The 17,659-nt window shown below is 44.2% G+C and overlaps 1 protein-coding gene across 2 annotated transcripts in view; it reads right to left on the bottom strand.

The window, feature by feature from the left end:
* Positions 1 to 9,921: 9,921 nt before the first annotated feature.
* The window catches only part of RFT1 (RFT1 glycolipid translocator homolog), a 42,785-nt gene continuing 35,047 nt past the window's right edge, over positions 9,922 to 17,659 (bottom strand). Inside the window, exons 12-13 of one of the 2 annotated variants that reach the window (XM_079115743.1) lie at positions 13,384 to 13,633; positions 9,922 to 13,065 (exon numbers count right to left, since the gene is read on the bottom strand). In XM_079115743.1, coding sequence (XP_078971869.1) covers positions 12,898 to 13,065; positions 13,384 to 13,633 — 418 coding nt within the window. In that variant the 3' untranslated portion in view covers positions 9,922 to 12,897. The remainder of the gene's footprint in view (positions 13,066 to 13,383; positions 13,634 to 17,659) is intronic. The other variant, XM_079115744.1, reaches the window with a different exon arrangement.

Here is a 17,659-nt window from a genome sequence, read left to right as displayed (position 1 = left end):
ACTGAGTAACACCCTCAGCCCTTTTTTGCATTTTATTTAAAGACAGGGTCTCGCTGAGTTGCTTAGGGCCTCACCAAGTTGCTGAGGCTAGCTTTGAACTCAAGATCCTCCTGCCTCAACCTCCTGAACCACTGGGATTACAGGTGTGTGCCACCATGCCTGGACATCACCTTAATCTTACTGCTGACTTTAGCATCCTCTGACCAGCAGTGAAAAAGAGTTGCCTGCAGTGGGGAGCTTGCAGGAAATGGGTTCATGGCTAAGTCCTCCTGGATGGAGGAGACAAGACAAGGGACAGTGGCAGCCCTGTCTGTGATGTGCCAGGTGCTGGTTGCCCTGGGAGGTATGCCTCAGCCCAGCAGTTGGGTAGGGCTGGTTTAGCATATTTAAGGAAAAGTAGCCGTGGGGTTGTCTTAGGAAAGTATGAATCTGTCAGTCCAGGCTCAACAACCCAGCTTGTTCTCAGATCTGCCTGGGATAAGGGATTGAAATGGGCTTGGGAGGACTCACCAGGAAGGGGTCACTCAAGGTGGACAGGGAGGCCTGTCTCTCTGTCCTCTGTAGTCAGGGCCAGAGGCCCCTGCCATAAAGCCACAGTTAAATCCATGGAGTGGTCCTATTTACACATAGCCTATTTACACTAGGTTATAGCATCCTTGGGTCAAGTGCTGACCTTTGAAAATAATTCCATCTCCTGCCAAGGCATTTCTGCCCCAATTTTTCCATCTCTCTGATCTTCATTCTCTTTACTCTGGGGGCCAGTGGACAGGACAGTGAGAGTGAAGTGGGAAGGTGAGGGGTTTCTGGAGCAACACCTCCGGGGAAAACACAAGCCACAATTGTGGGATTAATTGTGTTGAGAAGAGCTTTATGGTGTTTAGCTAGAGTTTTATGATTTTAAAAAGAAGAGCATAAAGTATCAAAAAAAAAAAAAAAGCAAATGAATAAAGTGATATATTTAATTATAGTTTAAGGAAAAACAAAGGATTGTAGTACAATGAAACAGAACACCGCTTTTGGTTTGATAGAAAAAAGATGTTTTTATACAGTAACTTAAAGCATGTAAACACTGACTATCAATTTACCCCAAATCATAGCCTTGGAAGGATGGGGTGGGCAGTGTGGAGAGGTGGCTATCAGGCTCACTTTTCCCTCACAGGAAGGTAATGCTCTACAGGTGAAAAGTAAGAAATGACAATATATGTGAATGACTTAGAAATACGAAGGGTGGGCTTGGTGCTGCGTGCCCATAATCTGAGGGGCTCAGGAGGCTGAGACAGGAGCATAGCCAAGTTCAAAGCCAGCCTCAGCAACCTAGCAAGGCCCTATGCAACTTAGTGAGATCTTGTCTCAAAATAAACAACCAAAAGGGCTGGGGGTGTAGCTCAGTGGTAAATTGCCTCTGGGTGAAATCCCTGGTTACAATTAAAGGAAAAAAGAAAAGAAAAGAAATTGGATGGGCAATAGAAGGAATAGTCAACTGGAGGGAGTGAGTCAAGAACTGGGGAGTTTGGGGTGGTGGACAGAACATGCAGTAGTAGTCTTGCAGTGTTTGACTTTTTAAACTTATGTATGTGAAGTTTTTTGATCAAAAGGAAAATGAAAAATAAAAGCAGGTAGGATTTAGATAGAAAGCATGCAAACTGAGTCCATGGTCCAAGGCCATGGAGTAAGAAACAGCAGATCTGGGATCTAGATCCACACCGTCTGTCTATGCCAAAGCCCATAACAGATGTGAACATGGAGACAAGACTCTGAACTCTGGATTCAGTACCACATACATACATACATACATACATACATACATACATACATACATACATAAAAGTTATTACTTATTGTGTCAATCTACAACTTAAAAAAAAAAAAAAAAGATGACTCTGGATTCTACCCACAGGCCAGGCAGCTCAGAAACCCTCTCCAAATACATATAAATACTACAAAAATGGGCCTGAAGCCTAAGAGGTACCCCATGCTTCTGGGTAGGAAAACAAGGCCCATGAGAAGGCACCTTCCAAAGCCACTTGCCTACAGAGGCCACCTCATCCCAAGGAAGGAGTTGGAGCATCAGGCAGAGACCCTGCCTCTGCTGCCCCACTTCTGTTTACTAGATGGCTTTTGTTTCCTAGTTCCCCCTCCAGTCAAGCTAATCATATTCCCTAAGGGGAGGACTGGGGCATCAGTGACTTTATCAACACCCAGAGGAACCACTTCTGGAGAAGCAATTACTTGTGGCAGCCACACACTCTCAGAGCACTCTCTGGGGCTGAGTGTGGCACACCCACCTGTCTGTGGCTGAGCAGGCCATTAGCCTGGCCACCCAGGTCCTGATTGCTAGTTTGTGCTCAGCAGCGACAGCAAGCTCCATTGCCCCTGCAGTGTTTCCTTGTTCTCTAGTGGGAAAGGTTGCAGCTGAAAGGCCTAGGGATAGGCTGCCAGGATTCGGTTAATACTGACCACTGATTAGGGACCTGACACTGTATGAAGTCCTTTTCTGACATGGAAGCCAAGTAACAGGAACAATTTGGCACCTTAGCCAACAGGTCCTGAGTCCTGGACTTCATTGGGCTGGTCTCTCCCAGCAATGGACAGATTGTGCAATCTGTGCCTACAAGGCATTGGCTTTCCTCAGGACTGTTTATAATTCACTATTCATAATTTGCTATAAAAAAATATAAAAACCTGGGCATGGGAGCACATGCCTGTAATCCAGCAGCTCGGGAGGCTGAAGTAGGAGGATTGTAAGTTCAAAGCCAGCCTCAGCAGCTTAGTAAGACCCTGACTCAAACAAACAAACAAACAAACAAACAAACATAAAAAGGGATGGGGATGTGGCTCAGTCAGTGGTTAAGCACCCCTGGGTTTAATTCCTGGTACAAAAAAAATAGAATTATGTCAAATATGTAATGATATCAATAGATAAGATCACCTGTTGTCAGGAAACACAATCAGTCTTTTTTATTTTTTACTTTGAGACAGGGTCTCACTAAATTGTTGAGGCTGACCTTGAACTTGGGATCCTCCCACCTCAGCCTTTCAAGTAGCTGGGATCAGAGGTATGCACCACTGAGCGCAGCTTACATAAACATATTTTAAATTCCATGATGACTTCTGCACTAGCCCGGCTCCCCTGCCTGAACATGAGCCAAGGCCTAGGCTCCAGCTTTGGAGTCCTCAGGCCTACTGTTTCCTCCGTTACCATCCTGACCCAAAGGACTGCTAAACACTGACTTCCCCATGACCTCCACCACAGCCTTGGAGCAATACTGGGCGGGGATTGGAGCCTTCTGTACATGGAGAGAAGGCAAAGTCACCCCCACCCCCCTGGAACCTTCTGAAGAGACAAAAGTATGGTTGGGATTAGAATGTGACTCTCCCCTCCTGCTCTCCAGCTCTGTTAATTATCTGGACCAACAGCTATCCTTGGATCCAGCAGGTAATGTAGTTGAGGATAAAACGTCGTCTTCAGGCTGTGAAGAGCCCCTACAGAATTAAGGCATGTCTCAGAGGTCAACATAAGTGAGGGAGGCTGGAGCAGCAGGCTGTGTGGTACGACCCAGCTATGGCTCTTTGACGAGCAGGAGTGGGTAAAGAAAGACCTGATGGACCCTCACCACTCGGATATGCTCCAGACACCAAAATCAACAATCCCATGCCTCACCAAGGATCAGTGCCAGGTCCAGATATGTCTGGTGTCTCCCTACCACCCATGAGTCTTACATGCTTACATTTTTTTTTTTTTTGGGTGCTGGGGATCGAACCCAGGGCACTCTACTGACTGAGCTATCTCCCCAGCCCCCCAACCCATGAGTCTTAATGGGAGCAGAACACACATTCCTTTGTGGGAAAACTCCACCTTAACAGCACCCTATGGACATGCTAAATTCTGACCTTTTCCTCTCAGTCACTTCTGGAAGGAGAGAGCCAATTGACCTGAACCTGGCATCCTTATTCCCAGGACAGTGAAAGAAAAACAAACAAAACTGAGCTCTCAGAGGTTAAGCCAAAGAAGCTGACTGGGGAGACAATAGTTGGTTTTGTGTTTGTCTTTTTTTTTTTTTTTTTTTAGAGTAAGAAGTAAACACAAATTTCTGGATTAGACTGTGGGTTCAAGAGGAAGATACCAGCAGTTGGTGAGCAAGTTATGTGAGGGTAAGGAGTGTCCTCAGTGGGCTTTGGAAAGCTCAGGCCAGGAGAGCTAGGGCCCCTGGCCATTCACATACCTGGCCGAGTCCATTCATGCTTTTCCAGTTTCTTCAGAAGTAGCTCACAGCAGCTGGCCTCCCTGGACAAAGCCACATTCCCATCACCAGCAGTCTTTTTTCTTTCTTCCCTAATCTAAGACTGCAGCAAAATCTAACCAACCAGCTAAGGCAATTTCTGAAATTGCTGAAAATCATTTAACAAGCTTCTGGAACATCCTTGTCCTGGGAAGATGGTCAGACTTGCCTGAAAGGGGACATTAGCTGGCAGCAGTGGCCTTCCCTGGAACCTATGGTTTTGCATCCCAGAGCTTGGCTGTGGGTGTCTTTCAGGGTTAAGCTCTCAGACCTCCATCTGGATTCCGGCCTCTGCACTGTCTTCCCTTTGAAGGTCCTCACCCCCAAAGCTCCTCCTGGGTCAGCCAGGTCAAAAAAGGAATTTTCATTTCCTCTTCACCTCTTCAAGGAAAGGAAAAAATGTTTCCACTGAAAGAAAACAGATTCAACCACATACAGGCTGCTTCTGTTGACTGTGGCAAGGTGGAGAAGAGGCAGTAGGAGTGATGCAGTCCCAGTGACTGTAGTCCCTCTGAAACTCTATGTTGGACAGATTTATAATCCCACCCACTGAACTCTGCTAGGCGACCCCTGCTCAATGTTTTACCTACATCTCTCATTTAGTTCTTGCCACACCCCAGGAGGCAAGTGTGGTTATACTCATTTTTAGATGGGCCAACTGAGTCTTAGAGGAATATAACACCTAGCTCAAAGATTCAGGGAACGAAGAGATGAAGCAGAGTTCACTCTGAGATCTACTTTAAGCTTCCCACTTGACTTCCCAATTCTCAAAGGAAAAAGAAAACAGGGATGTTGGAGAAAAGCATGATGGGGACAGAGAGACCTCGAAGATGAGAGCACAGGGCCACTGGGCCTGATGCAAGCAAGGGGCCAGTTGGGCAGGGAAGAGAGTGGGGTGTAAGGACCACAAGCAGGGTGATAGATGGTTCTGGGGCTACTCTAGGATCAGCACAGGCAGAAGCCAAGAAATGGACTGGGAACCATGTTTACCAACAAATATGTCCTGGGTTGGGTGTCTCCTGTGGGTGACAGGGCTAAAGGAAAGACCATAATTATGCTGAAATCATTGTATTTAGTTTTCTAAATAGAAGCTTAACTATTAAGCTTTTTCTTAACAGTTAAAAGCTATTATGTATTTGTAATATCCTCCCTTCACCATTATTTGGTAGTTCAGCTGATGCATGGACTTTATTTATTTTATTTTTTGTGGTGCTAGGGATTGAACCCAGGGCCTTATGCATGCGTAAGCAAGCACTCTGTCAACTGAGCTAGTCCCAGCCCCCAATGCATGGCCTTTGAGTTGCAGGAACAGGGCTGTCATGGGAGGGAGGCAGAACCAAGGGAGGGAGTGGCAGTGAGGTCCTGGGGTGGAACCCAGCTCTGCCATTCTCTTCCTAGCTGTGTGGCCACTTCTTCATGCTTGGGTTTCCTCACCTATAATATGCAAACAGCAGATGGGGGTCTGTTGTGACGATTTCACAGCTAACACAATTAAAATGTGTCTTCCCACATACCTCACACATGCTCAGTGTTTGAGAGAGACTTGTTCAAGGTCACTCGGTGAGTTAGAGAAGGGCGGCTAGGTGGGCTATAACCGATGGTATGTAGCACAACAGAATGTACCATTAGGAAATGATACACATGAAATGAAACCCCGTTTATGCATGTCAAAATAACAGACAACGTGAACAGATTTCCCCAGTGATGGTGCAGATGGAAGAAACATGCAGGTAGGACACCTTTGGGGTCCTTCCACCCACAGTCTGGTTCTGACCCTCTGCAGGTCTACTGCAGGGAGAGCAGAGAGGAGGCAGATGAAATTCGCTGGTGTACTTGGCATCATGCCCATGAGCCCTGCTGGGCAGCCAGAGCTCCATGCAATTTCACTCCTGGTTACAAAGGAAACAAATGTAAGCAGCTCTATCCTTTCTTTTGCCCCCCATAGCCTGACATCTGCACACCTGCAAGAACATTCTCTTGTCATTAGAGAGACACCACTTAGGGATCTCAGAAGTCATGCAGGGAAGAGAGCAATCTTTGGCTTTAGTTCAGGAACTTAAAAATGTACTATGTTAACCTGGTTGTTCATAAAATTGTGTTAATGCCCTAGGGAAACAAAAAAGGAGAGTTCTGTTAGCAATAATGTATGGAGGAAAACATTCCCATTTTTCTTCAGGTTACAACGTGTTATTTTCCTGGATTTTTCTGGTTCTCCCCATATGGTTTGTACCAGGCTCTGCTAGAGGGTCAGATGGGATGCTCTGAAGCTGAAGGCTGAAGTCTCCATTTGCACTTACAGAAAGGACTGAGGGTCCTATGTCACCAGCTTCCCTTTGTGAGTTGACTCATTTCTCCTGAGAACTGAAAGCCATTCTGAGAGGGGTTCTCTGGTAGTCCTAACGCTGTTCATCCTGGTGTTTCCATTCATGATTTTCAATAGGAAGTGCAAAGGAGTGAAGAGTAGAGAGCAAACCAGTGCCACCCACAGTGAGTCACGCCTTCCTTCAGACTTGCCCTTCTCTACCACCACACGGCTGCGTGGAAGCCGTGTGCTATTAGTTCCACATAATTGGAAAGTGTGTCAGGATCTCCCAGACACGAACCAGAAACATGCTCAGTTGTCACCTCCAACATGACTAATGCAGTTGTGTCTTAATTAGTCACTGCTCACTGACTGTGCTGACAGCATCGGAGCTTGTTCTGAGGCCCTGACTTGTGATGGGGTGGTGCGGATGAGAGGATAGTGGAAGGGAAAGCCCAGCAGTGGCCAATTTTTCAGGTTCCTTTTCCACTGAGCACTCTGAACCCAGATGACCTCTGCCAAAGGCTTTGTCAGGTGAGGGCAACATTATGACAGCAGAATTGACAGGATCATAACTTTGGGGAACTTTTATTGGAAAGAGGACAAAATGTGACAAATAAATATGATCTAGAAGATTCCTTTAAAAGTCAGCTGTTCTGTCACAGGTCTTCATGGCTCTCCTCTGAGGCTGAAGGGCAACCCCGAATAAACCATGCCAATCTGGGTGTAGCTCAGGGGTAGAGCAACTGCCTAGCTTATATGAGTCCTTGAGTTTATTCCCCTGCACTGCAAAAGAAAAAAACATTAAATTATCTTAAAAAATGTCAATCTGCATGGCCCCCAACCACCAACAGCTGATTGGGCCACAGGGCTCACCTGACCCCAGGGTGGCCCATCTACTGGCCCACTTATGGCCTATTGCCTACTGTCTTATGAAGACCCATGCTTAGGCCATTGTATGGAGGAGCTGGAGGGAAAAGGTGGTAGAACGGACTGCCTCATAAATGGAGGAAACTTGGCCTTTACTTTGAGAGCAGCAGTCACTGCCTGCTAGTCTGACTGCCCACTTGCCTGCTGTCTGGGACCCAGGAGAGATGAGAACTACCCCAGTGAGCAGCCAGGAGGAGCAGGGGGCCAGGAGCTGCATAGAAGCAGGGCCCCTGACAGTTTCACTGCCAGGCAGCCTTTCAGGCTCTTCCCCTACTCTTCTCTCTCCCAGCACATTGTTCATTAGGCCTCACAGTTGCAAGATCAAGGGCCTTTCAACTCTTCAGGAACTTCAGACGTGACTAAGACAGAAACAAAAATTTGCTGGCTCCAAGATATAAAGCTTCAAAGGGGATTAAAAAAATGTCTATAGAGCAAAACATCACATCAGTTAGGCAACCACACTCTTGTGTACTTACATACTTCTTATGTTCAATGTGGAACATGGTGTACTGTAATAGGTTTGACAAGCTGGAGGAGGTGGGATGTCTCCAAAAGTGAGTGTGCCGTAACTACAGAGGTTGGGACGGAGTTGTGAATGTGCCTACTCTGCTGTTGAGGACCTGTCACATAAAAGGAAAGGCCTAAACATTTCACCTCTAGCACTTTCCATTTAAGCCATACTTCCCAAGAAGGCAGAAAAGGTGATAGGCAAAGAACTGAATTTTGGGACAGGACAACAAGCAATTCCTGCTAGTTCATCTTTAGGGCAATTAAGAAACAGTTACAAAACTTCATTAGGCTCCTAGAGGAGGCTGAAATGCATTAGGAGTCCATTTTCTCCATTTTGTTCTAACATACAGGTCTGGTTATAAATGGATGATGCTAAACAGGGAGACTAGTTATGCCAAGATAATCGGGGACTGACTGATAATGCAAATGATAATACAAATCAATGAGCCCTCCCTCTCCCCAAATTCTTAAAAAAAAAAAAAAAAAAAATTTTTGCTACCCTTGAAAGTTAATTAGCAAATGAAATATTTACAACATCAAGGGTTAATTCACTCAAGTATAGTACATAAGAGCAAAACAAATCATTTTTCATTTGCATCTATATTGGCTCAGAAGTCTCATTTTCAAATTAAATGAGTCTCAGTCCCTTCCTGCATACTCATGGAATAATTGGCAAATGAAAGCCAAATTTTAACATTTTTGTTCAGCTGCCCTTTCTAGTTCTGTGTACGTTGCTGTCTTTGAGAAGTTTCTAGGAGACCCTTGATACTTGTACCTTGGTTCATCTTCTTTCCAAATCTGTTCCTTTCTGACAGGCTTTGCAGGCCTCCTGGCTTCTAGTTTGCCCTCCAGAACTCTCCCTTAGGGCCAATGATAACCTTGTACTAGCAATGTCCTGGAGTTGGTGGGGCAGTTCCTAAAGGTTTTTGAGATGCAGGTCCAGGGAGCCTCCCCAGTAAGCACCCTGCACGCCCTCCTCACTTGGTCACAGTCTCACCTCCTCTGTCTGCACATGGCCTCTCCAAAGAGCAGGTGTTTGTAAAGATGTGAAAGGCTTCTCCTGCTCTGCTTCTTCTGTAGTCCCCAACCCAGGGACAGCCCACTTTCATTCACAGCTCTACCAAGACTTGGCCGGGAACATGCTCTCCAATTCCCCCAATGGACATGAATACCATTCAGCCCAGGAACCATACAGTAACACTCTGAGCTCTTACCCTCTGGGGCTACCCACCCCCTTATCTGGGCCACTTCACCTGCAGGTTCTGGATGCTCCCAGCTCGTCTCTTCCTCAATATCAAGGTAAGAATCGCTGATGAGATTAGTACACATCTTGGGATGAATGAGTCACTGAGCCCTTCCCCAAGGGATCCAAATTTCCAGTATCCTCTAATTCTGGAATAAGAGTCTTTGAGCTCAGTGAAGGAAAAAAAAAATTCTATTACCTGGTTGAAAAAGATATGAGGGTGAAGGGGCTGCCCCAGACTTCCTAAAATCACATGATTGCTTTCCTCTGCACCAAAATGCACCCTGACCCATCAAGGAATGGCTACTTCATAAACAACAGCGAAACAACCAAGAGGAGGACCAGGTCAGACGGAGGCAGGAGAGAGAAAAGTACAGTAAACAATGGGAAACACTGCCTTAGAGTGAGGAGAGAAGAGTGAAAGAAACCCCCACCTTTCAGTCCCAGACAAAGAAGGCTCCAGACAACCATTCCCTGTCCAAAGTTAGGACTCATGGTCCAAGTGTCACTATCTATGTAGGGAGAGATGATTCCCTGAGGAATTCTAATGGTTCACAGACTCAAACTGTCTGCCTACCTTCCTTAAGAAATTTGGAAAATTTTCTCCCCATTTTGGAGGGAGGAAGGATATGAAAGAAGAAAGCTCTTCACAAAGATATGAAGAAAATAATTTATTCCTTTTTAAACCAGGGACTGACATGAAACCAGCAATATAAATACATGATTAAAAGAAAAAAAGATGGAAAGAAGTGCAGTGCTTGAATTAGGTTTGGAAGTAGCATCAAACAGGGCAGAGTGGATGGCACCTCCAGAGCTAGGAGTCACTATGCAGTGAGCATTACAAAGCACAGCAGCGTCCCTCACCAAGGGACCCCAGCCCAAGTCTGAAGCAATCAACTCGTGTGCAGAGAAGCACAGGAAGTCAGCAATAGTGTTATTCTTACCACAGAAAGCTTCTTCCTGTCATAAAAAGGACATGCCTTAGAGACTTGTTTCTTTGTAGAAGTAACCTCACTATATTTTAGATGGTACTTAATGTCAAATGTGTGATTCCCCCCAAATCCTTCTTGGGTGAAGTGAGGCAGCCTGGACCACATGTATTCAAGTGACCTGAGGTAACAGGTGGCTCTGGGATAGGGAGTAACAGAAACTACCAGAGGTCATGGTTAGGTTCACCTGGGCTTCAGTGAGGCATTGACAGGTGGAAATCTTTGGACAGTCTTTGGCCAAAGTGCCGACAGCCTAAGAGGCAGGTGCTAGCAGGAAAACAGGCAGTCAGGGTATAATAGTTTGGATCTGGAATGTTCCCCAAAGGTTCATGTGTTGAAAGCTTGATCCCCAATGCAGCAATGTTCAGAGGTGGGCTTTGGGGAATTGACTGGATCATGAGGGCTCTATTTCATTAATGGATTAACCCATTAATTGGTTTATAACTGAATTGACTATTGGGAGGTGGTAGAAACTGTAGGTGGTGGGGCCAAGTTGGAAGAAGTAGGTCATTGGAGGCAGGCTCTAGAAAGGTATATCTTGTCTCTAGCCCCTTCCCCTACCTGCTTCTTGGCTGCCATGAGGTGAGAAGCTCTGCTCCACTACAAACGCTCTGCCATGATGCTCTGCTTCACAGGGCCATAGCAATGGGTCAGCCAACCACGGACTGAAACTTCTGAAACTGTGAGTCAAAATAAATCTTTCTTCCTCTAACTTGATTTTTTCAGGTATTCTGTTGCAGTCTTAGAAAGCTAACTATCACACACAGCATTACTTGTCCTAGAAACAGGGAAGCAGGACTTAAAAGGAATCTGAGCTGATGTTCCAGCTGGTCATCTGTCAAGAGGAGCAGGCCCCAACTGCAGCACCTGGTGGATAACACGGGAAGAGGTGAGGGAATGAGCCCTGCTGTCAAACACAGAGCCTCTCTCTCCACCTGAGTGGCAACCTGGTAGTCCTGTACCCAAAGACCTCAGCATCACAAGGTCTGGGAACCTACATTTCCATTCTGTAATCCAGAAGACTCTAAGGCACATGGCTAGAAAACTATGCTTTGTGTCTGTCAAGTGAGCATGGTGGGTGGTAGGGCTCTGGGGAAGGGCAGAGTGGAATGGTCAGCAGCAGAAGGAGTTTGTGTGAACTGAAGGCCTGTTTCTGTGCACTGGAGACAGTCCTTTTCTCTGAGTTAGACTGATCCTACCCTACCAAGATCACACTTTTGGAGGGCCTTTACTGCTTAGTACACCTTGCATTTGGCTATTCTTCTCTCAAGTTAGAGGGGAAACATAAAATGTGTCAATGTGACTGGGCCCCAATCTTGGTGGGCTGATGGGTCTTGATTCTCAGCCTCCTTGGTACTGGGTCCAAGCAAGTAGGTTTAAATGCATGCATTTTAATACACAATACCAGTTGCCTTTACTGATCTTCTCTCTGGGGGTAAACACTGAAGCTCTGGAGACATTAGGTCAGAGGATTACTATTAACATTCAAGACATAGTTTATGCATGTACCTCCAAAGGGAACTCAGATATAAAAGGAATTAATACATTAATGGTAAAATAAAAATGCTTTACAACCCCAGAACAATGCTTGACAATTTTACCTGCATATACAGGGTGTAGGGAGCCTGGGTTCATGTGGTAGCCAGGAGGCTCACTCCCTCAGGCCTGCCACTCTGTCCTGGTGCTGGAATTTCACTGACCAGTGCTGGAAATAATAGGTCAGTGAGAAAGGCTTAACTTGGTGATATTTTCCATATAGAGTTTATCCTATTTTATTCTGAGGATAAAAAGAGACATTTATGCAACTTTGTTCATCAGTTTCCATGTGCAAAGTTAAGAAAACTGCTAAGTAGCATTCCCTTCAGGAGACAAAGTAGCTTACACTGGAGTAATTTCAAACCTTTAAAGTCCCCCCTTTTCAGGTGGTCAGACTTGGCATCTTTAGCTAGCTTCCACCCACCTTCTAATCAACAATTCCTAAGGACCCAACTGGGGAAGGAATAAGCTGGCCTGGGGAATAAAAGCATGACAAGCAAGATTCTTCCGCACTCACTCTAGGAAATGCGATCCAAAAAGCTTCACATTTGCATTTCTGAGGTTTCTTGTTTAGTAACATTTTTCCTTCTCTAAAAATTCAGACCACAGCGTTGACATGAGGAAAGCCACAACTCCCAGGCCACACTCTGTTCTTGTTTGGTGCATAGTATCAGGTTTCCTTCCTTCTTTTACAGAAGAATCTAAATATTCCTTTGAGGGACAAATAGCTGCATCTCTTTTTCTTGGCCAGATCATTATTCACTACTAACATCTAAGATAAAGTTTGTTGGAGCATGTAGCTACAAAGGTCAATCACGCTCTATAGGAACAAATACATTCATAAAAAAAAAGTGTTGATTAGAACAAAATAATGAAAAAAAAAAGTACATCTATTTTAAAAGGGCTGTTTGGTCTTCATTTAAACATGAAACTCCTCCTTCGCATTTAAGACTTCAAGTGGACGGGTGTTTTATCCATGGTCTCGCCTCCTGGGTGGCTCTCACTCCCCTGCAAACCCCTCAGCAAGGCTTCTGCATAGTAATGTGTTCCACCCAAGAACTGCTTTTAAGTGGGTACAGGTGCCACAGTTGTCAAGGCATCTTGAAGTCATGTCATTTTGTCAGCAAGTTTGGATACTCCAAACTGAGTCCTGAGAAAGTGGATCAGCTTAGATTCTGTGACGAATGCTGTTCCAATTGTCAGTCCTAAGCTGAAGGCCCCCACAGTGATGTGTGCCAGCCTGGCAGGCCAGCCCTGATCACAGCACAGGAACACCTGGGAAAGAAAAGCACTGTCACTGCCTGATTCCTGGGTCTGTACCCACTTCCTCTGGGACAAGTCAGGGAAGGTGGATATCATTCCAGCTTCCAAATCAGATAAAAGTCATGACAACTGGGCTGCGGGTCTACTCTCTTCCCACTGGCAATTTTTTTGTCATGTCTAGCAAAAGGTGCTGCTCTAGAGGCCTAGAGAAGGGATAAGAGGAGGCAAATACTTGTCCAGCAGCTCAGGCAGGGGGAAGGGGAAACCTACAGAGAGGGCCAGTGGAGAGCCTGTAGAAGCATGTTGTGTGCAGGCTGTGGGGAATCTCACCTCTGAAACACCAGTAATCACACCACTGAGGACAAATGCCCCAAGAAGGACTGGAGACAGGTACAGGCCAGCCAGGGGCCTGTGTGGGCTCCCTTGATAGTAGTGATAGATGAAGCAAAGGCTCTGTGTGATCCGAATGCCCATGTTAAAGCAATTGGCCAAGATGAAGCCCACGCTGCCACACCAACGGGTCAGGAGATAGGATAACGCCAGGAACGAGAATGACAGTGCCAGCATTGTGAAATTGTACCTGAGGAGGAGCAAAACAGGGCAGTGGGTACCTTGCTCCAAGATAAGACATGCAAAAAAGCGCTATGAACATCAATTCACAGAAAAAAAACCTCTGCTTTCCTGTAAGTCCCATAATCTAGTTCTCATAATCTAGTTTTCTGCAACACAGAATGCTACACAGATAACTGGAAATGTCAATGTCCCATTCACCCTTGAACTGAAGAGTAAGAAAATGAATGATTCAAGATTTTTACATGTTTTAAGGATAATAGTTGACTAGTGAAGCAATTTTATAATCAAAACACATAAAAATCCTATTCAGTCCAAGCCCCCAACATAAGGTCTAAGCATGTGACCTGGATAATAGTTATATATTAGATGCTGTGATAGGCCCTGTGAGGAGTCTGGGAACACATTGGTAAATGAACACAAATAGTCCACCCTTGTCCTCTGGAGCCTGGATTTGTTTCACAGACAAGGGAAGAATCACAGAGAGACCGAGGAACTTGCCTAAGGAGTAAGCCAATACTCCAGTCTGACTCCCTTCAGGGGAAATGTAACACCCCATAAACTTGGGCAGTGGACTGTACTCAAAACAAAAGACCAGGCTCCAGAATGAAATGTGAACAGGGGGCAAAGTTTGGATCCCCTATGGTATTTGCAGACTCTTATATACCCTTTTCCACTCTCTAGGGCTCGCTGAATTCTGGAGCTAAGTGGTTTATGTACTCCTGTCACTTCTGATTTCAAAGAAGCACATCACTTAGTCATCTTCACTTCTCTGCAAAGGAAGGAACTAAGTCTCAGCAAATATAAAATAACTGCTGTAATCCTCCAAAAGACTATAGTATAGCCATGAACCAAATTTCCCAGAATCTGGTTTCTTCCTAGGTCAGAGAAGGCACTCCATAAATAAACAACTGTTGAGGGAATCAAACCCTCAACGGTCCACAAGCTGTGTCCACTGGGTTAGGTAGACTCAGAAGCCACCATCCAAGTTCTGCACATGAAGCAATATAAGAAAGCCACTGTGTTCCCTGAATGCCTAGTTATAGGTCCTTGGGATAACCAAATACAAGGTGCTATGGAAATACACTTTATCAAAATGCATGGTGAATGTGTGTGTGCACACACGTAGGCACACACACACAGTATACTATAGTCCAACAAGGAAGGTGTGATTTCATCCAGAATTCCAGCAACAAAATTTGCTTCTAATAGAAAATCACTTAATGAGCAATAGAAGTACAAGAGCCTATACCTTCATTGGGGAAGGTTTTTTTGTTGTTGTTGTTGTTGTTGTTGTTGTTGTTTGTGAGGGTGGGGGTACTGGGGATTGAACCCAGAGGCACTTTACCACTGAGCTACATCCCCAGACTTTAAATTTTTTAAAATGTTGAGACAGGGTCTCACTAAGTTACTGAGGCTGGTCTTGAATTTGTGATCCTTCTGCTTCCTCAGTTTTGCAAGCTGCTGGGATTGCAGGTGTGCACCACTGTGCTCCGCTTCCACTGGGGAAGCTTTTTCACTACTAATCAATAATCCAAATGGTCATTTCATAACAAGCCATTGAAGGTGGGACTATCAGAGACCAGGAGTTTGATCTCTTTTCCAAAAGAAGCAGACATATAATCTGTTATTTTTTTCAGGAACTATTTCAGAAGGGTATATATACTACACCAATCCTTGGTGTTTAAGTTATAGATTCAAAAACCTTCAAAGTCATCCTCCAAGTAAAATGGCAGTAATGAATGAAGCCAATAGCTAATTTCTACTAATTCAAGCTAGGAAGTATTCAACTGTGCAGCCTCTTTGGTATGGCCATCTGGGAGGAGTTGAGAATGATAAGGCCCATTGTCTTCCACTAGAAGAGGACTCTGCAGCTGCTGAACTTTCCAGAAGTCACAAATCCATAGCCTTAAAGACATAATCTACTTCAGAAAAAAATAAGAATTTAAAAGATGCAATTAAAACAGCACTTTTTAAATCAAAGCAAAATTATTCACCATTGACAATGACTATTTCATAAGGGTTGGTTAACATAAAGAGTAAATTATTTATGAGTACCTATTTCTCCATGGTCCCAAGAAGATACTGGACTTAAAATCAGGTATACCAAAAGACAGATGGTCAAGGTATTGACTGTAGTATTGACTGAAACACCCCCTTGGTAGGTGCTAACTGAATACATTAAATCACAGTCACACAGTGGAGTGTGACTGTTTTGGGCAGTACTGGGCATTTAACCAAGGGGTGCTCTACCATGAATCTTAATCCCTGGTCCTTTTGATTTTTTGAGACAGGGTCTTGCTAAGTTGCTGAGGCTGGCCTTGGACCTATGAGCCTCCTGCTTCAGCCTCCTGAGTTTCAGGGATTGCAGTTGTAAAAGTGGAGCCTCTGCAGACACAAAAAGGATAGAACTCACCTCTTATGTATTAACACAAAATCACAATCATTTTTTATTCAACAGCTATGTGTTTCATGTTCCAAGGTCATTCTAAGGACCAATAAATCAGGCAAAGGAGCTGTCAATCTGGGGCCTTCCTCTGCCTAGAAAGCACTGCCCCATCTCTGACCATCAACTTGGTCAGTCAGACCTCAACCTAATTATCACTGTATTTAGGGCCCTGCCTACCTTAGCCTATCTAAAGGGCCCCACCACTCACTACATAATCCTATTTTGTTTTTCAGCACAGTACGACATTTTCTACTTTATTTACTAGTTTGCCTCCCATTAGTCCTGGACAGCAGGAATCTCATGTTTTGTTCATTGCTGTATTCCCAAAACTTAAAACAATGCTTATTAGACAGTAGATGCTCAAAAGTTTTTGTTTAAAGAAAGAAAATGAAACATCTTAAACAAGAGAATAAAAATTCTTCAGCAGGACATAATGAAAAATCCATTGATCAGATCCTATGTATACATTTATTAAATAAAGAGCAACTTGCAATTCAAAGGATGTCTTAACATTTCATAGCTAATCATTCTATTTTTATTAAGAAAAACACTGGTTAACCTGAAGTTGGCTAGATAAAAACCCATGTCTGCATCAATGTTTGCATTCAATTCTGAATCTAAAATGTTCAATGTAAAGTCATCATAATTGATTATAACATTTAAACTATCAATTCTACTATAAAAATCTAAGGTACAGTTTTATTTGGTAAAATTCACAGAGATGAAAAAAACAACAGGGTCTATGATGAGCCTGGGTGCTCCATATGCTCAGACCAGGGCAGAGGGCTGGGGCCAGGGGCCCAGATAGAACTGGGATTGCTATATGAAGATAGTGCTTAAAAGTCACATTTTACTCCAAGGAGAAGGGAGTTACATCAAATAAGAACTGCACTAAAAGGTGTTCTGGCCCCTGACTTTTCTACTTCCTAATACCATGAAAATAATTTTCCAGATTTTGAAATATTGTCAAAATTCCATTACAGCTTACTTAAGGAGTTATTTCCTTTGGTTCAATGCAACATAAAAGGAAAGGAAGCAACCATCCACTGTATTTCTTCATAGTTTTGTTGTTAGGTTTTTATTTATTTGTGGTGTTGGGGATTGAAATCAGGGGTGCTCTCCATTGAGCTACAATCCCAGGCCTTTTTATTTTTTACTATGAGAAAGGGTTTCACTAGGTTGCCACCACTACTGGCCTGGAAATGATGATCCTCCTGAGTCACTGGGATTACAGGTGAGAGTCACCATGCTCAGCAGCAATTTTTTTTTTTTTTTTACATTTTAAATGGGTTTAGTGTGACCTCCCCCACGCATACACTAAGGCCAAAATTATTACAATAAAATTCCCTTCAAAGTGCTAGACTGCTAGTCCAGGTTCTTTCTATGATGCCACAAAGCCACACTTAGCATGTGTCAAATTATATTTTTAAATGATTCAATGTGAGAAGCAGTTTTCAAATAAAAAATGGTACTTTCAAAGTAAACTCAGACTTTTTCATTCATGGGGTGGGGAAGAGTAAACTCAAAACAATTCTATAGCTATACACTTAACCATCTGAGGTGAAAACCATGTCTAGATTATTATTT

This window comes from Sciurus vulgaris (genome assembly GCF_902686455.1).
Source record: "Sciurus vulgaris genome assembly, chromosome: 16".
NCBI classification, from domain to species: domain Eukaryota; kingdom Metazoa; phylum Chordata; class Mammalia; order Rodentia; family Sciuridae; genus Sciurus; species Sciurus vulgaris.
The sequence above is the reverse complement of the archived record's forward strand: the minus strand, read 5'-3'. Positions and strand labels throughout refer to the sequence as shown.